Source organism: Macrosteles quadrilineatus, unplaced genomic scaffold, assembly GCF_028750875.1.
Source record: "Macrosteles quadrilineatus isolate MER2022 unplaced genomic scaffold, UCM_ALF_1.0 Scaffold_8__2_contigs__length_117827958, whole genome shotgun sequence".
NCBI classification, from domain to species: domain Eukaryota; kingdom Metazoa; phylum Arthropoda; class Insecta; order Hemiptera; family Cicadellidae; genus Macrosteles; species Macrosteles quadrilineatus.
This window is the reverse complement of record NW_026542601.1, coordinates 42,582,279-42,603,112: the sequence shown is the minus strand read 5'-3', so window position 1 is coordinate 42,603,112 and position 20,834 is coordinate 42,582,279. Positions and strand designations below refer to the sequence as shown.

Sequence of the window (20,834 nt, the reverse complement as noted above, 5' to 3'; positions counted from 1 at the left end):
TAATTTTTGAATCTCAATGTGGAAACATTCTTAAAACCGTTTTAAAGAAAAAAAAACATTTACCGTTTTGGAGGACTAAAAAATATTTGTAATAATGATAAAATAAAGAATATGGTGTGTTGCTGGCCTAGTGAATAGTGCCTCAGTCACGGAATGAGAATGGGTTCAATTACAAATTATATGGGTTTGGAACGCTTTCTCAAAGAGTGTTTGTGTACCTACTTTGTAAAATGCATGCCATAGGGTGACAAAAAAAGAGACAAGAGAGAAATAAGACTCCATACCCTGATGTAATAACATGAGTACGAGATTAATTCAAACATTTCATTTGTCAATAAATATCTATATTAAATCAAATTTTATAATGCTCTAATGCATGGTAGCTGGTATTCAACTTTTTGCATTTCAGAATACTGTATAAATTACATGTTTTGTTAGTGTTTGTTTTCAATCTAGAAACTCACTGATAAATTTATATAAAAACAAACTTTTCCAAATTTGTCATGATTAAATTTTATATTCAGTTCTTTTTACACATTACCACAGGTTGTACCATACATAGATCAGGCAATAAAAAGAACAATCTGTAATGGTTTATTCACATTCATTAAACAACAATAATTGATGGCAAAACCTTGGACAAAAGCTTATTAATAATGAACAAATAAATATTATACGAAAGTTAACAAACCAAAGTTATAACGAAAGTTTTCTTGAAATTGTGTAAACAAATGAGCTAAATTCTTTCACAAAACTTTACTTAAAATTCATATAGCAAATTGCATCCATTAAATATTCATATTGGCTTAGATATGTGTCCCCAAAGCATTTAAAATGTGACATGTTAAGTTCACTAAAGTATCTCCTAATATGTTTTTTCAATGCAACAGTGAAGTGGATAACTTTCTGGCAAAGTTGTTAAACTGCTGAAAGAAAAATGATACATTCTCAACACTACTTGATTATATTTCTATTTTTATTTTTAGTGTGAAATACAGAAACTAAGGGAAAAGCTTTCTTCTCCAAGACTTATTTGACTCACAGTTTCAAGCTTGATCAGAGATTCTAATTAACACACTCACAACTAAATTTTTGCATCAAGATATTTGTACGGTGTATGAAAATATGGTAGTTTTACTGTGGTTTTGATTGGTTATAAATTCCAACACATTCCCAGAGCTGTTAAGAGGAAAGAATAGGTGACCAGAAAGAAATATAATGTAGATTTGTTGTCCACATTCAAGTAGCCTATTTTGAAACTTAAGTAAATATTCAGATTTATAGTTCATGTTTATTTTACAAATCCTATTTTTGCGTTGCTTCAAATCAAGATTTTACTAATTATTATTTGGGGGTTGGACGTGTTTTGAAAACAATTCCTATCACATGGGGCTGGTCTTCATATCTTACATACATTTCAGATGGATACTGGTGTTTTTCGAACGTAACATTCTGTTCTTTGTTTGATGAATCCATTTTGTAAATCTCGTACACAGTGATTGGAATGTTAAAGGAAATGTTGAAGAAATATCTGCCAGGTCCTTTTAAAACTAAGGGTTGGTCATTTTTCAACCTGATAGACAGATTAACATCATCAAACATTATAGCTGCTGGCTTTGTGATTGAAACGACATATTCCTCAACTGGGAAACCTTCAGAAGACTTGACCATTGTAATGTAACATTGAAGTTCGTAAACTCGATTGAGATTAGAGTTTGGTTCACGCTCCTCATTTCTAATGATAAAGGAATCAATTGACATCGTTACTTGTTGTAAAAGTTCTATACTGAAAGAAGAATACTTTTTTCCGCCTTGTCTTTTCAGTTTTAATGCTGAAACGCTGGATGGTGTAACACCAAATTTTAATGATTTAGGTGTTTCATTAACAGGGTTGGAGAGCAGTTTTCGTTTTTCCCTAATTTGACAGAGACCAGGTGCCTTTAATGGATCTTGCTTTGCAATTATTGCGTAAAACAACTCACCGACTTCTGCAGGTGTCAGTACATTACTGGGCAGTATATGATCAACAATCTCTTGAACAGTGAGTGTTAGAAACCTAAAATGCTCCAGAACTTTGATCAGGCAATTTCTGAGCGACTTCTCTTGACGAGCTTTCAATTCATTTCCGCCCCAGCGTACAAGAAATTTCCAAAGTTCTATTTCAGTTATGTTCAATGCATCTTGCTTGGCTATCAACAAAACAGAGTGTTCTCCTATATTCAAATACGTGTTGTCGTAAACAACACTTGAGGTCTCTGTTTGGATGATTTTGCATACCTCTGCCTCCAATGTTGGACAGTAATTGTGGGATAAAAAATTCAAAGCGGGAATTATATTTTTAGCACTTGATGGTTTAAGTTGACTTGCTACCTTATCGACCAAGCCATTGATATCATAAGACTTCCCAAACAAAGCCAAGTGAATTATTTCCTTTTCATCTAGTTTGGGTAGATCTCCTCCATAGATGTGCCTGAAAAATATTCAATTTTGTTATTCAGCAATTGATCATTTAATTGGTTTTTAAGCTATCCATATAAAATTCAAGTAAATTGTAAAAGAGCATTTTATAAATATAGCATTATATTCTTTTTATGAGTTTTCCACTTTTATTTTATATTTCTAGACACTATTCACTGTACCACCAATGTACATGAGTCATGAATAAAGATGTTTGACTATGGCTAAGACTATACTTCCATTTTCTTTTAGGGCTTTACCCCCTAGACTTTAATTTATTTATTTCTAGAAGGCACTATCAAAGGTCCACCAGGATGACCAACTTTTTTTAATGATTGTTTAGTACCAAATTCGGTTTTAAATATTATTTTGTGGATCTACTAGTACTGTCGCTCCTGAGGTCATGAAGATGACGCATCCCAACCACCGCAGAGGCACTCACGCACCAACCGGCGTCGCCCCCAGACGCACGCTACCGCAACTCCCCATAATAAACATTTAATTTGTCTTTGTAAACTCTGTCACGTTACCAGTTAGTATCAATATACCTCTCTTTTATGTAATTTTTGAGTGAGTCATTGGTCCCCCCGCTACACTAAGTACTGTCTACACCGCTCCTACGATGACAGCTACCATATATTTCGTTTATGTCGCTCTCGGACCTGCTTCGGACAACCCTGGACCACATCAAAGCCTCCCCGACTTCGGTATAGGTATTGGTAGCTTCACAAACCTTTTTGTTTGATTGTTTGTCTGCCCGCATTTTTAAGTTTAAATTTGCTAAACCGCTAGTACCAAACAATGATTTAAAATGTGAATTGTAATTCAACTCATTACCTTCAGCTGAACATTGCTGTCAGATAACAAGGGACAACACAGTCCCTATTATTTTGTGAGTTGTGTATACTCCTCTTAATCAAGGGACAAAACTGTTTATGAAAATTGATTTTAAATAGGTTTCTTTTAATGATAACTGTAACCTGGTAGAGGTACAAGTAAGTAAGTCAATCTTTAGGTATGGATGTGCAATCGACATATTTGTAAATTAGTGGTTATATAATATATTGTATATTAGTAATATAATAATTATTCTAAATTAGTAGATAATTTTAGTAATCTAATAACCATTTTAACCTCTATATTATTAATACGCTACATGAAACTTTGTGAACAACTAATAAGGCTTTTTAGTTTTAAGATTTAACCCCACATATTATATACCAAAATGTTTGCCTGGGTGTGTAGATTTGCAAACTGACCTTACATTTTAGAAAAAGTCCCTTGTGTTCTGCCCCAGTGGCTTTTAAAGTTCCCATGTTATTCTTATGAAGAACATATTTTTTGTTTACATTAAGATCAGCTGGATAATGTAATTGCTATTAATTAATATTTTAGTTGCAATTTAAGGAAACGTGTGCTACAAATTTACTGACTTGGTTGAAATGAAATATTTACTATTTGAATTTGAGTTTGCGTAAATATTACAATCGAAAAAAGCGAGAAAGCCTGGGCAATTTGATATACTAAAAAGTTAACTGAATTAACACTGTGCTGCATTTCTGGAACAATCATTGAAAGAGCCGATTTGCAAACTATGAAAACATAGGAAAGTCATAGAACACCACCAAGTAGAAATAAAAGAAGTGTGATGTGGAAAGCAAAAAGGGACCTCTTGTCGGCAATGCAAAATTTTCAGTAAGTAATTAAGGTCAAAAATATCGGAATTCCGGGTTTTTTATCGATTGTTATACCTCATTTAACATAGAACAGGACAGTATCAGTTAAATATCGAATTGAAGATGTAAAAGGTCGAAATGAATTTATTTTAGCCTCTGCATAGTCTGAGAAAAGGCACCTCTTGTCGCTCAATGTTATTTCGCCATAAGGACAAGAGATCCAATTTCTAAATTTCACTTTATAAAGAGACTTTAGTCCAAAAATGAATTCTCCTGCGTTCTAGTGGAAATTTAGAGAACTACTACAAAGTTCAGTTTACGGAGAACAAAATATCTCACAAATTTTGCGGTCCCGACAAGAGGTACCTTTTCTTATCATCTTATGGAGAAATAACATTGGGTCAAAAAGAGGTACCATTTCTAAAATGTGATTTTTACGACATGCTTGGATAAAACAATTATTTAAATGAAAACCACCGTGAGTTAAGAGAAAAATTGGGTTGCCTCCAAAGAGGACATTATAAGCTTTCGTTTGTTACCAAAATCGTTTCTTAAATACGAAAAAAGCTGTTTTTATGCGTATTTGAAATTTTCAAAATAGTTTTTCTCAAAATGACACTTTTCCATAACAAAATTTCCTACAACTTAAACAAAAAAAATCGTAGATGTATGGGACTTGCACCAAGTGATTCGTAATTTAATAAGGAATTCAAATATAGATATAAAACTCAAAATCAAAAATTCACAACAAGAGGTCCCTATTTGCTTTCCACATCAAAAATAAACATTTGAATTATTTTTAAAATTTATAATCATTATTATGGACAACCTTATCTGGCTATGAGTGGGAAATATTTGTGGAAAAAATATCAAACAAGATCAGCTTTTGAAAAATGATAAGATATTTACAAGAAATCTGTTATGTAGGCTACATCAAGAGTATTTCCATAATCTTTGAATTGACTCTTTTAAAGTCAGCGGAAATTATTACTGTTATTCGTTTTAAAATCTATCTATATATATAATACGTGAAGCCGTTTTTTTGTTAACGCAACTCCTCCCTTATTTGTGGACCAATTTCAACGTTTAAGGTGTCAAAAGATTCGTCTCAATATGTAGTTTTGCAATAAGGGTTTAGAAGTTTAAAATTCCTACTCTGAAGAGCGTGAGACCCTCTCAAAGGTCGGGTTTTCCCCATAAGAAATACATAGGAGAAATTTAAAAACCAAAAACAGCTGTTTATAAAAAGAAACTCATTAGATTTTTGGGAGTAAATATTAATGTTTGTAATATTCAGTAGGTTAAGACCAAGTTAAACCGGTAATCAGTTTTGTAGGAAGAAATATTGAAAACGTGAGTAGGAAACAATTAATAGTAAGATATCTTATGCGTATGAGGAGAGTAGAAATAGAGAGGCCTGGTCTAACAGACAACCATCCAGATACACATTCACTTGGCGATATGTATAATATTTGCCAGTTCTGCTATACATCGATGGTTCTGCTCAGCAACTCACTTTAGAAGTGAAAAAATGTACGAAGCACATAGTGTTGTCACGGTGGTAAAGTAAACTTGCCTAATGTCAGATCAAATGAATGCATGCAAGAAACGTTTACTTCTGACAATGACAAAACAAGATATTTCAAAACATTTAGTATAAACTATATTTAATGCCTTGACTATGATTAGTTCAAGTAGTAAGATTTAACAAATCTTGGCGGACCTTATATTTTTATTGTAAACTTTTGTATTACTTGCTCTACTTCAATTGGGAAAAAACACAAATGGATTGTTTACTTCTAGGTTATGTTTCCAGTTCCTAGGGAAAACTTATACAAGGTCTATTGACTGAATTTACCAACACAATCCAGACATTTCAAGTCAAAAATAAGAAGTTTCAACAGCTCATTTGCTATTGAAAGTTTTAGTGGCAATATTAGACCAAACATAAGGGAAGGAATTAGTGTTTAAGTATTCAACGATCAAGTTGTTACGGTCAAGTTTATTTTTTTATTTTAGGAAAGGCAAATAATATACGCAGTTCAAAAAGAGAATACGAAAATTGCTATCCAAATCGTATAGCTACAAGAGTTGTCCAACCTATTTCGACAAATGAATCCATACTTTCAAAACGTTGGGACAGGTATTTAGAGAAACTCCACTGAAAAACGTGAGACTGACAGACAACACGTTAAAATATGTTAACCAACTTTCAATGGTGTTGCTGCTTTAGCTAATTCAAAGCAGATTATGACAGTTAAGTTGGCGAAAAATGGACCACATGAAATGGTTGATATCACCTAACTTTTCAGGGCTCTCCACGAAGAAAATTTGTTTGATTAGGGGGATGTCTCAAAGAAATAAAATGACCCAACTTAAATTACTAAACACAGGTTATCAGTAGGCCTAAGGCAACAGTTTTCTTCAATTCTCAATTCTGGAAAAACTAAGTTGCAACATGTTAACTCGAATTAAAGCAGATCGTTTAGCATTCATTAGAAGTTATCAATTAAAACTGAGAGCAGAAATAATGTAGGTGAACCTTGACGACGCAAACAGAGATATTTAAAATTAGTTTCTAACAAGTGTTTAAACAACTCTGAGATGTAGCTACAATTACTCGAATTTAAGCACAAAGTTTTCCTCGGCGTTATGTTTCATACTATGCGGCTCATTGAGCCGCACAGGTTCTCTAGTAACGCCTGTATTGCTTGAATTCGAGCAACAGGTACACTAGTGACTAGGTTATGCTCTAGGTTATGCCTTGCAAACATGTTTTGAACCCCATTCTAATTCAAACAGGCCCTGTTCGTTTTCCAAATTATGCTAGTAGAGAAGATTACTTTAGTCAAACTTGCCTTTAGACACAATAATGAGGCTTTTTGTTTTTTTTTCACTGCAGTGTTCCTCTAACAATATATTAAAGTATTGTGGCCTACTTATCCAAGGATTAACTAGTTAAGTGGTTAAAACTAGTTACTATCTATGTCTGATAGTAGTAAGATCAGGATTTATTAGACTGTTCCTTTGCAAAAAATTCCCAAGGTGATATCTTGAAAAACAACACATTGTCTTTTTGTTTCTTGATATTGGCGCCAGTAGCATTTTGTAGAAAAAAAGCATTTATACATTTTTTATACAATGCTGTCAAATCATGCATAGAAAATCAAGTTAAATTAAAATGTGTTAATTATGTGACATTTGACAAAATATGAGGAAGGTATATATTTTATATCCACCAGGAATTGTTACAAGCGGTCTGCGGGGAAAATGTGAATGCCGACAGGAATTTTAAACTAATAAGCACTAAAAACTATCAAAACTTTGCGACAACAAAGAATTAAGAATTTAAGATTTAACAAAACAAGAGGATTTATCTTTATCCGGAGAAAAACGGTCCAAGTAACCAAAATGTGACTCTAGGTGTTGGTGTTATACAGAAAAGCATTAAACCCGCAGTACAAGACCCCCGCACTTCTACAGATATTAACAATTTCTAATCCTGTTTAGAGAATAAGTTTTTCTTAGTAAGCTCCATAAGGCATTCCCATATGTTTAATTCAGTCAGTATAAATACACATAAGAAGCTGTAACTATTACAGGAAAGGTAAGGGTTACACTGAGTGCTTGACCTGATTTGGTTGTACCTGAGCATCAGTTTGAACGTGTCCGGGTTAACATCACTAATGTGGAGGTTGTCTTCGGGACGATCAGTTTGTTGAAGATCTTTCAGCTTGCTCCTGAACACTGGGCTATGAGCTTTCAGTTGATTGGAGGATACACCAATCCGTTCCTAAAACCACAAAAGCTAAATAAATTTTCATTTTTTAGGCTCTAGTTGCCGGTGTCATTACTGCATTGCTGGTCATTCAGCAAGAGTCACGTTAAATTGGTATTTACACGACTGAATTTACATTGTTAATAATACCTAACGTTTCGCCCATTCAATGATATGACGTCCTCAAAGGTAAAGCTGAGACGACTGAGCTCAGCTTCACCTGGATGATGAGAGTTTAGTAGCAAGGCCATGAAAGAATCTGAAGTGTGAATTTAAAGCTGCACTACTGAATTCATCCTAAACACCTGAATCAATCTTTCAAAATTTGCTAAAAAATTTTGGAATCATCCACTTCTAGCGATTGAACTATTTCAAGTTGAGACGGGGACGCCACCTAGGTGTGTATTTTAACCCAAATATGAAGGATAAGTCAAGTGTAGTTAATGAAGTAAGATGTCTTGTGTAGCTCCGAATGATATTATGTTAAGGGATGCTAGTTACCGGTATGTGTATTTTTATAAAGGTAACATGTGATCTGATGATGTCTTCTTAAATTAACTTAGCAATCATTGGAATGATTGATAAGAGCATTTATTTACTTTTATTATTATTACTTAAACACAACATGAAAGCTGCAATAAATAAGATTAAACAAGCAATGGTTTACCAATAATTTGTATAAATTATCTTCTTAATCTTTGAGTTTGTAACCTCAAATAAGCATAATTCAATCACAATTATCATGTAGGCTAGTTACGGCCACAAATAAATAGTTTTATCTGTGTATAGTAAATGGTTTTATTAAACACCTGATACACTGTATAAATTTGAAGACATATTGAATGAATGAATGAATGAATGCATGATTTATTCCGTTAAATTTGCTACAAAGTACAAATGTTTACATTTTAACTTTAACTATCAAGTTTACAACATAAAATAATCAAGAAGACAGAAACAAAAATTAACAGAGTTGTGAACTTAATGTTGAATTATAAAAAAAAAACTGGCAAAACGAACATCATAAACTTATAATTTTGTAGCTAGTAAGCTAGTTATAATTAATTGGTCTTGTGGAATCAGCCGACGACAAACTCTGCCTGTGCGTCTGCTGGGTTGCATATAGTCTTTAAATGGCCTAAATTTGTTGATTGGAAAATTAATCAGAGATTAAATAAAAAATGGAAAAAGATTTTTTCTAATTTTTCTCGGGTATGAATGATTGCAATTGACATGAAATGAGTGGTAGATGATTTCTGTGGGAGCAAGCCACAGAGTTGTGTCCATACAGTTGTGTCGGCCAGGAGCTGTGCAAAAGGCTGGGGGGCTGGCAGGGAGGTACAGCACACTAGCACAGTACAATGCTCAGGTCAAACACGCCGGTAATCAGCTGAGATGATAACTTCGGCCTCGCCCGTACCTAGATTTAGAAGGAATTCTTTAACCCTAATTGTAAATAAGTTGAGAGAAGGTGAATGGAAAATGGCTAAATTGTTAAAATAAGAGCAGATGTTACGAAACAGTGTATGAGAAATGTAAAAGGAGTTAGATGAAGAAAAAGAATAATTTTTTGTAATGTAGTGATACCAACTCTTGAAGAATACCTTGTGTTTTGTGAATGCGCAATTCCATGGAAAATGTTATTGTAATTTTTGAAAATATGAATTAATATATTTTTAATGTAAAGTTGGCGAATAGAAAGAAGGGACGTTTCCTCAAATAAAACAACTGATGGGTATCGTCTGCACCTTCAAAATCCTATTCTTATTAAGGTTTTTTGGGCAACATTTAAAAGTTCCATAATACTTTTATAACAGCCACCCCATGCTATGATACCGAAAGACAACAATGATTGAACATTGGGGGTACAGTATGTCATTCTTATTTCTTATTTTGTTTTTTAAATAATTAATGTGAACGTCCCATTTTAAACGCTCGTCAAAAAATACACCCAAGTATTTATACAAATTTACTTTTTCTATGCACTCACAGTCACATGCAATGTTATATTGATCACCACACTTGTGAATAATAAGGTCATGTAGACTGTAATCTGTAATCTTATTAATAGAAATTAGCATTTATTTTGTTTTATTAACATTTAATGAAAGTAAGTTTTGATTTGATGAAATGGTTTTGATTTAACCATTTCTTTACAATCCTAAGATCATGCAAAGCCTTATCTCGAACCTCGGGCCAAGTTTTTCCCTGCAGGAAAATAAGACTATCGTCTGCAAACAAGAAAACTTTTCCAAAAATATTTAATTTAGAGATGTTATTAATGTATAACAAGAACAGAATAGGCCCAAGGGTGCTGCCTTGGAACATGCCGTAGTCTACAGGCATTCTATTACTAGATACACCACAAATTGAAACAAACTGGGATCTATTTGAGAGAAAACTTTTGAACCAATTAAGTGCTATGCCGCGAATTCCTAATATTTCCATTTTATTAAGTAATTTTGATCGATCCACAGAATCAAATGCTTTTTTAATATCAAGAAAAATTAACATTGGGTGATTTTTATCAGAGTTCAACTCTTTGTTAATGTCAAATAAAGCATCTGATATGTTTTTGCCCTTACAAAACCCGTACTGTCGCTCACTGAGGATGCCGTTCATTTGGAGATAAGAAATTACCTGATCTTTTACTATTTTCTCAATGACTTTTGTAAAGACACTAACCAGGGAAATTGGTCAAAAATAGTTTTTGTTTGAAAATTCATTAGATTTATAAAGGGATTTATAAACTTTGGCTGATTTGAAGCAATTTGGGAAAACTCCTGATATGATGCTATTAACAATGTAGCAATGGGCCACACAAAATATTGAAGTTCATTTTAAGGACGTCGGCCAATATACCATCCCAGCCCGGTGCAGACCCTCCCCTTAAACTGTAAACGTAATTGTGTAAGTCAAGTCTGGTACAGGGACGTATTTAAGTATCTGCCGCCTCTAGGCAACAAAGTTTGCCGCCGCCCCTCCCGCTCCCACTTTTCAACGCACTCCGGACCTCACTAATATCACCCCAATGGCCAATACATGCCCTGTCAGCTGGTTTGTGGAAAAATAATTGGTAATATTGCATGCTGCATCAACAAATTTAATAACTTTTCACCACACTATGATGTTTTTAGCTGTTTTACATGCGTTAATTGGTGGCTGAAAGTTACGATTTAAAGCCCAAATGACGATTTAAAGTCATCGTCATTTGGGGACTGAGCAGGTTCTTACATCCCTAGGGCAGCATCAGCTGATCGCTTACTTTTTAAAACATGAATGCATATTAAATACACAATCAGTATCCATAGCATTGCAATAGAATTGTTTTATTGTCACCGCTGCCTAGCAACTATTTATTTTAACTTTTGCTGATTCCTCAAATTATTTCTTCACATAACCTTAAAGTTCTAGTTGTGTTGACTATCAATGTGCATCATTATTGTGGTGAATTAAGGTGCTATTTAGGTATAGTGTGGTGGAAAATAGCGTTCGTACCACGGACCAAAATGGTTTTGCAGCTCTCGATCGTTTTAAGTTGACCTCGTCTCGAACCTAAAAACTATCTCGAGCCGGCGAAACCTCATTTTCGGCCCTAGGTACGAAAAATATTTCGACCCCTTTTAACAGACTTTTTTGTGCCGTTTTTTTTTTTTGCAAAACATTCTGACTTGGATAGGCCTACACGGAATGCAACTTTTTTTATATAATCAGTATTTTTACAATCCTGTTTTGCGGCTTGAAACGGCACACAAAATTGTCTGTATACAATGGTTCTTATAACGCTTTTCATTGAACACTATTAGTCAGATCCACTTGAGAGACGTGCTATTGGCTTTGATTTGAAATGAAAGAAATATGTTTTCTTATACTTTTTATTTATTCCAAAAGCACACGAATCGCAAAGAAAAATTACGTACTAATACTGAAAGAATAATATACAATTTTAAATTAGTTAAGTTTGGTACAGTGGTAAGTATTTAGTTCACACTTTCCTTCTTGATTTTAACCTAGCAAAAGAATCTTTCAGCTATAGAGCTGCCGCTGCGTAGTGGTGTATGAAGTCAACAGAAGGGAGTGTTTTCTACGTTTGTCACTACATAGCGGCCGGCATGGCGACCCGCTCCCGCGGCAAGCGTGTCCGCCAGACCAACTAGGGCAGCACGGACAAATCTACACAGCTGTGTAATAAACTATTGACGTTTGTTTGACTTGGATGCGTTCTGAAATAGTTGTATACTTAATCAAAATATTTGAAATGGCTATTTTGCCGTTCCCAAAATTATTTGCTAATTTTTTTTAGATTAAAACTTTGTTTTTTTTATTTTTTTACCCTCAAAATTTTGCCGCCCCTAAAATTTGCTGCCCTAGGTGGGCGCCTAGTCCGCCTATTCGGAAATATGTCCCTGGTCTGGTAATTGGTTGTAGCTATAAGTTGGAGTCGAGTCAAAAGTCGTTGTCATCCAAAACTGGGACCCCGCTTTAATCAATCATATCAGCTAGGTCCTTACCTACATTTAGCAAAAAATCTATTAAAATCTTTGGCTGCATCCTTACACAATGAAGTAGTAACACATGGAGCACCAGGGGCAAATTTCTCAATAGGAAAATAATCTTTTTTGTTTACTCTACCTGCTAACTCGTTAATAATTTTCAAAAACTTTTTTGGGTCATTCATTTATTTGTGATCTATAAAAATATGTTTTCTGTGCTTCAAATTGTTGCTAAGGGTTTGTTTAAATTCACGGTAGTAATTCAGAAGATCGTTGTTAAATGGTTGGTTTTTTACTCTTTTATTAAGTCTATCTCTAAATCTATTTTGCCTAATCAAATCTACTGTAATCCAAGGTTTAAGTTTTTTAAATCTATTTGACTTATTTTTTGAAACTTTTTTTGCAGACTCCACATAGTTGACAGCGATTGCGATTAAGTGACTGGACTTCTATTTGATTAAATCCATCTGATATTTAAGTGAATTAACTTTTTTAGACTTAAATATGATTTTTGCAGTGCCAAGTTTAGATAATAGTTTTTTTTATGTTGTCAGTGTGAGTTAGCTTTAATGGAACTTTTCTATACACACTTACCACTTTACCAGAGTCAGGATTTCCAACAATGAAAAAGTAGTCAGGATTGGCCATGAAAAACTCCTCAGTACTTCCTCCTGAAAAGAAAGGAAGATAAGTCAAATAAGAAGGAAAATATGGCTCACAATTCAAAAATCCAATGTCAGCAGAAACTTAATCTATAAGATTTATTCAAGTGGTTGAGTGCGGCCTACGTTAAACTACGTTGCACCCCTAACTGTAAAGTAGGTATTCAGGGCCTGATTACCCATTAGGCTAATTAGGCTGCAGCCTAGGGCGCCAGTCAGCCAAGTGTTTTAGGGGGGGCGCCAGACAGCTAAGACTTAAAGTTGGGACTGGGGGCGTAAAGGCCCCTTCTAAAGGCCCTAATAAAATTGTTTTAGGCCTAGGTGACAGTTAACTTAGAACAGTTAATTTAGAAAGTATGTATATTATTGTTTGGTTTTTTTGATATTTTACGTTAGGTCTACTTTTAATTTAATACAATCATATGTTAAATAAACTGTAAAATAAATACATTTTTTTAAATCTAAAAGTTTTACATTCCTTGACCATCGATTTGTTACTATTTTAAGCCTCGTTCGCACTAGTGCATCACGACACGGATTGGCGGCTATCATGGCATTTGTTTCACATTGAACATAAGGCAAAAAATTGCAGGTTGTCCGTTGCCGGCGTCCCTGGGGCTGCCAGCATTTTCCACCATATGTTCAATGTTTAAAAATTGTGTGACGGCTGCCCGTCCGTGCCATGCCGCCCTAGTGCGCAAACGAAGCTTTATAAGGTCGTACTGTGAACTTAGTTTAAACTATGTCTTTACCTTCTGTATCTATATTTGACCAGAATTAATAGTGCCTATGACTATGTCATATTGTTTAGCTCTTGAATTAAAAATATTATCTCAAAAGTTGAAAGATTTGCAGTTTTAAAAGTTCCTAATCAAACCATGCATTAATTTATGATCAGCTTTCTTTTGTTTTTAAATAAACTGAATAGTAGTACCTATAATGCCTTAGGTAATTTTTAATTTTTGAATTCAGAATTAGTATTCATACTTTGAAATTTTGAAAGTGGTGGCAGAGAGGAGGGCTAGTGGTAAGGAGGATGGGGGGGGGGGCGCGAAAAAACGTCAGCCTACTGGCGACTAGAGCCTTAATCAGGCCCTGTAGGTATTGATTAAGTGTGAGCTCAGCCTCACACGGGAATGTTGTGTTGCTTGTCATTTAATTTAATTCCACTTGCCACTTATTATGCCAGTGATATACTTCAATCCGGTATAATTAGGTTTTAGATCCAACAATTTCATCAGAGGTGGGGACTGTTCAAAATTTAGTGTAGTATAGGGGTTTGTTTTGGATTTAGTGCAAAACTCAGAAATACGATATTTAAAAGTCCAAAGTCCACCAAATAATTAATTCACTGCCACTTATACCTTACCTTACCTCCTTGGCCATTGAAACCTCAGAAGGTTGTGATGCTTCTCCACTCTTTCAGCAATGCAAAACAAGGTGCAGCACTATTATTTTTGTTGCATTACTCATTTATGACAACAGCTAATTTGAATTAGCAGCAACAAAAAGCTGTAATATACAATGAGAACTGTCTAAGTTGGGTTGTTAACAGTTATGTTTATGTTTTAATTTAATAATTGGCTACAAGCATTCAGCAGAAATACTTTGATACTTGGTGTGTGCTCAGTGGCGGTTCTAGGACCTTGTCAAGGGGGGGGGGCTACCGGTGGGCTTGGGGGGGGGCTACCGGTGGGCTTGGGGGGGGGGCTACCGGTGGGCTTGGGGGGTGTGGAGCACCCCGCAATAAAGCAGGGGGGTACAGGGGTCCTCCCCCGGGAAAATTTGGAATTTTCAAAGCTGTTTGGTGACTTTCTAAAGCCATTTTTAACACCTAAACCAGTGCCCAATTGTCCATAAACTCCCATTTCACCTGTTGTTTGTCATGAGCAAATAGACATTTAAAAAATTAAACTATGACGATAACATTTATGAATTTCAAAACACACTGTAGACTAGGGCCATATCCTCCTAAAAGCCGTTGGGTGACTTTCTACAGCCAATTTTAACGTCTAGAACTGTGTGCAAAACCTCCCATTTACCCATTTATTTGTCATGAATAAGTAGACATTTTAAAAACTAACTATGACGATTGCATTCATAAATCTCAAAACATATTGTAGGCTACGTTCATATCCTCCTAAAAGCTGTTTACTGACTTTCTAAAGCCATTATTAATGTCTATATCTGTGTCCAACTGTCCAAAAACCTCCCATTTCACCTGTTATTTGTCTTTGTCATGAGCAAGTAGACATTTTAAAAATCCAACTATGATGAACTTGCATTCATGAATTTCAAAACATAGGCCTACTGTAGACTACCAAGCCTGAAGCCATATCTCCTAAAAGCCGTTTGGTGACTTTATAAAGTAATTTCTTACGGCTAGAATTGTGCCCAATTGTCATAAAACCTTCCATTTCACCTGTTATATGCCATGCAAGCAAGTAGACACATTTTTTAACATTACGTTTTCTCCATTTCATAGATCTGTCACAATATGTATAGTATCGAATTCAGTAATAGCATTGACTATATATGGTTTGATAATCTGGGGTAACGGAGTTGGAATTGAAAAAATCTTAATCAAAGCTGTTAGAGTTTTGACGGACTCAGAAAGCCCACTCTAGGACACTTTTTGTCTCATCGGGGATCCTGACAATTGTTAACCTGTATATTTTGGAGGTATTGATGTTTGTCAAAATTAATTTAAATATGTTTTCTGTCAGAGAAGAAATACATGATCATATGACCAGATTTAGGCATAAATTAGATCAACCAAGGTTTAGGTTAAGTAAATCAATGAATTATCATGTTAATTTAGGTGTAACATCTTTCAACAAGTTACCATTGACTTTTCAGAGTTTGCCTCAAAAAGCATTTCATAATAGATTGTATAATTGGTTACAACTGAACCCATTTTATACTCTTGATGAATTTTTAAATATTAAAATAGAGTCTTCAAGCCTAGCATAATTTTGGATTTTACATGATTTTTCTGTGATGTTAGCTCAATTTAATGTTGCTTGTTTATCAATGTGAATCATATATGACGATGCCTATTGCAAAGTTTTGTAATTTTGTCAAATGTCTAATAAATGTCTTATTGGTCTTATTATTTGTCTTATAAACTTTAACACTAGTGTTTATATAGTCAATATACAGGGTGTCCGGTGATAAGTGTTAAATAAAATTTTGCATCAAACTACATGGTAATGGTGACATGATGACGCACATTTGAGTTTCCCAACCTCAACCGTTAGGGAATAACAAATTAATTAAGGTTTTCCAAAAATTATTGTAGTTGTTATGAAAAAGGTTATATTACTCTGTTAAAAATGCACTAATTGTTCATTTAAATGTCATTTTCAGAATCCTCACAAAATTTTAAATAGATATAACACATAATCGTTGGGGTACGGAAAAATATTATATTTACATTTCTTTGTTAAACAATTATTTTTAATATCAACGAAAATATAAATAACATTCAGCAATTTATTTTTCGGTTACCGAGTTCCGCTGAGTTAAACAAATATTACTAAAAACTTCCTTATTTAAAGGGCTTTACAATGGTGTAATATTGTTTTTACCAAGTTTCAAATTTCCCAATGTAATTCAATCGTTGTTGTGAAAAAACATGGTAGGACAAAGAAAAGCTATTGTGAAGAATAATACAATTAAGTGCAGGCAACGAATAATTTGTATTTTTTTACCGCATGCAACGTTTTTTTAAGCTAAGAAAAGAAACATATAGTTGTAAATGTGTTTGTGATAAAGTTACGGTTATCGTATATTTTCATATTTCAGATAAGATTTCAATTAACTCGCGGAAGTTCGGTTGTGGCTATACCAAAACTACCCGAAACGGATTGGACGTGGTCGACGTGGAGGAAGTGTGACATGGCCTCCTCGATCTCCAGACTTGAGCCCGATAGATTTTTTTGTTTGGGGTTACATGAAAGGTGTAGTTTACTCAACTGTTGTAAACTCTGAAGTTGAGTTACGGGAGAGAATCTTTGAGGCTGCTGGGAAAGAAAGGGAAAAATTGACGTATGAGGTCACAGTTGGCGCAATTCACAAGCGAGCTAGGGCCTGCTTGCGGGAAAACGGAGGGCACTTTACACCCAAACTGTGATTCCACCTTAATAAAAGTCGTGCTTCGGACGAAGTATGTCATTGATTTGATTTTTATTGTGTATTTTTTAATGTATTGTGTTTTTTTTTTCAATAAAAAATTTTCCAAAGTCTAAACAAAAACTGTTAAGTTTGATGGAAGTGTAGTCTGGTCAATCATAAATTACACAAACCCTCATCATCACTGATCCATAAAATATCATCATAAAATAGTAAGTAAAATTAATAATTTTTTACAATACGTATCTGTTTTGGTTTAACCGTGATTTTTCACAATAGTGTGTAAAATTCACCATAGATTTGACAGTAGATAAATGTAGTTATATATCATTGTAAAGCCCTTTAAATAAGGAAGTTTTTAGTAATATTTGTTTAACTCAGCGGAACTCGGTAACCGAGAAATAAATTGCTGAATGTTATTTAAATTTTCGTTGATATTAAAAATAATTGTTTAACGAAGAAATGTAAATAGAATATTTTTCCGTACCCCAACGATTATGTGTTATATCTATTTAAAATTTTGTGAGGATTCTGAAAATGACATTTAAATTAACAATTAGTGCATTTTTAAAAGAGTAATATCGCATTTTTCATAAAAACTACAATAATTTTTGGAAAACCTTAATTAATTTGTTATTCCTGAGATGACTTTCGAGTGGAAATATTAGAATATAAAAAGACAGAGTGTTGAAATAGAAGTAACTGTGTTATATTAGATCAGAATAGAATAGTAAACAGCATTTGATAATAACATTTTGGTTGCTATGGTAACAACTGATTCATATGTTCATAACATTCTCCCCCACTTAATCACTGGAGAGCAAAGTCCTTAAGATAGGACGGAACCTTGCGCTGTCTGGAAGGACGAGTTAATTTGTTTTCTTTTTGTTCTGTGGCTTGAGGTCTGTCTAGATTTTCTTCCCTTAGAGTACCGTCTAGTTCTGTTGGATTGTTTGAACTTGATTCAGACTCTGGATGGATCTCTTGTGGTGGTGCTTGACAGTCTATAATAGGAATCCTTCTTGGAACAACAGAACTATCTTGTTTGTTTTGTGTTGTAAAGGTAACTTTCTTCTTGGATACAAGAGTCAAAATCAATTGATTTATGTGTCGTTTTAAACTTCGTCCAGAATCCAATTCAACAATGTAATGGTATTGACCTAATTTTCTCTTGACTATACCAAACTGCCATATGTCTTTATTTCCCAGGTGAACTCTTGCCTGAACCCTCTCCCCCACTTTAAGAGAGCGGACGCGAAGAGGAGCAATCGATTTTGATGGAAGCTTTGCCTTTGGGTTAGGGAGAAGTGTGTCAAGTCTAATCCGAATCTTCCTGTTCAAATACAACTCTGCTGGAGTCTTGCCTGATGCCAAAGGTGTTGCTCGATATCTGAACATAATGTTTTGAAGCTTTGTGGTAATTGGGGTTGGATCATCGGCAGCAGCAATAAGTCTTCTCTTTAAAGTTTGTATGTTTCGTTCCACCAGGCCATTTGTTGCAGGAGCAGTAAATTTTTGGAAAATCCCACGTTCTTTACAGTAGTTGATAAATTCCTCACTTTTGAATATAGTGGCATTGTCCGAGACTAAGAACGAGGGGTACCCATGGACCGAGAAAATGTTTTCAAGTAGTGCCATCGTCGTTGCAGAGGAAGGAGCATTTCGAAGAATGCGAACTTCTGCCCACTTTGATTTAGCATCTACACACATGAGGAAATAATTTCCATCCAATGGACCGGCATAATCAATATGCACTCTTTCCCAGTTATCATCGGGCTGATCCCATGGATGTACCGGAGCTTTTGGTGGATTGTGACGAACTTTAGCACAAGCTTCACAGCTTTTCACTAGTCTTTCTATTTGTTTGTCCATACATTCCCAATATACATATCTTCTAGCAAGCTGTTTCATTTTAGTAATTCCGAGGTGTGATTCATGGAGCTCATTTAGAATTTGATTTTGAAGACGTTTGGGAATTACGACTCGATCTGATCGGAAAAGTATGTTGTCTGAGATCATGTAAGGGCTATATTTGCGACTATTTTTCAGTTCATGTAAAATAACTTGAAGCTCAGGGTCTTTTGCTGTTTCTTCTTTTATCGTTTCTGCGGTTATCACTGTGCTGGAGATTTGAAGTAAGGTTTCTGCATTGATTGTGTTTATTTCTTTGTCGAATGTTAGTTCAGATGAAATTGATGATTGAACTGGGCTTCGAGACAAACAATCAACGTTTTCATTTTCTTTCCCTTTCTTGCATCAAACTGTATAGTCAAGACCACTGAGGAATGAAGAATAATGCAATAAGCGAGATGATGTCATTCGTGGTAGGGCACGTCCTGGATGAAAGATATGTGACAATGGTTCATTATCGGTGACGAGAGTGAATTTTTTACCAAAAACGTAATTGTAAAAATGGGTGACTGCGTAGATGATTGCTAGAGCTTCTCTATCAAGTTGGCTGTAATTGGTTTCAGCCTGAGTCAATGCTCTGGATGCATATGCAATTGGTCTTTCTTGACCATCGATATCATGACTAAGTATTGCAGCAATTCCAGTTGGGCTAGCATCTGTTGTGAGAATAACTGGTTTTGATGGGTCGAAAGGAATAAGAACTGTATCACTACAAAGTTCAGATTTCAGATTCAGAAATGAGGCTTCAGTAGCAGCTGACCAAAAGAATTTTTCTCCTTTTCGAAGCAAAGATCGTAGCGGATGTGTTTTTGAAGAGAAGTCAGGAATGAATTTTGCATAGTATGTAACTAAGCCAAGAAAGCGTCTTAACTCATCAACATTTCGAGGGCGATGCATCTGAGTAACTGCTTTAACCTTTTTAGGGCATTTTTGAATCTTATTGAATGACACCACATGTCCAAGGTAATTAATACTTTCCTTGAAGAAAACACATTTTGTTCTGTTAAGATGAAGATCATTCTTCTTGAGACATTCCAAACATGCAATAAGGTTCTTCATACACTCTTCGAGAGTTTCTCCGTGACAAATGATATCATCAAAGTATGCTTCTACCTTTGATAATCCGTTTAATAATTGTGACAAAATTCGATTAAACTCAGAAGGGGCTGTTTTTATTCCAAAACTGAGACGATTAATGTTGAACATTCCTTTATGGGTTGATATCGTTTGAATCTTACTTCCCTCTTCATCGACTTTTAGATGCAAATAAGCCTTATGAAGATCCAACTTACAGAAGTATCTTGATCCGCGGAGACTATGTAGGACATCATCAATGCGTCAAATGGGGTGGTTAGATGAGACAAGTTTTGAATTAACCCCACACTTGTAATCTACGCATAGTCTGACTCCTCCATCTGGCTTTGGGATAACAACCAATGGTGACCCCCAATCACTTGATGCGACTGGAGTTATGATTCCTTGCGACTCGAGGGTTGTAAGTTCCTTTTCTACTCTCTCTCGTAATGCAAAAGGGACATCACGTTCCCTAGTAAATACTGGTTTTTCATTATCTCTGAGTTGGAGTTTGACTTCAACATTGGGAACACATCCGATTCTTTCTTCAAAAATTTCTGAGTATTTTTCGAATATATCCTCTAGAGACGGAACTAAATTAACATCAACTGTATTCATCGGTGATTGCTTTCTGTTGTCTACCTCACTG

At 34.8% G+C, this 20,834-nt stretch overlaps 1 protein-coding gene across 4 annotated transcripts in view; it reads right to left on the bottom strand.

Moving 5' to 3' along the window:
- Positions 1-566: 566 nt before the first annotated feature.
- Positions 567-20,834, bottom strand: part of LOC129001738 (BTB/POZ domain-containing protein 6-B-like) — a 37,039-nt gene continuing 16,771 nt past the window's right edge. For 3 of the 4 annotated variants that reach the window (XM_054429151.1, XM_054429152.1, XM_054429153.1), the window contains 3 exons: positions 12,999-13,075; positions 7,781-7,926; positions 567-2,470 (listed from right to left, as the gene is read on the bottom strand). In XM_054429151.1, the coding sequence (XP_054285126.1) occupies positions 1,345-2,470; positions 7,781-7,926; positions 12,999-13,075 (1,349 nt within the window). In that variant the 3' untranslated portion in view covers positions 567-1,344. Of the gene's footprint in view, positions 2,471-7,780; positions 7,927-12,998; positions 13,076-14,435; positions 14,457-20,834 lie in introns of those variants that run through there. The other variant, XM_054429154.1, reaches the window with a different exon arrangement.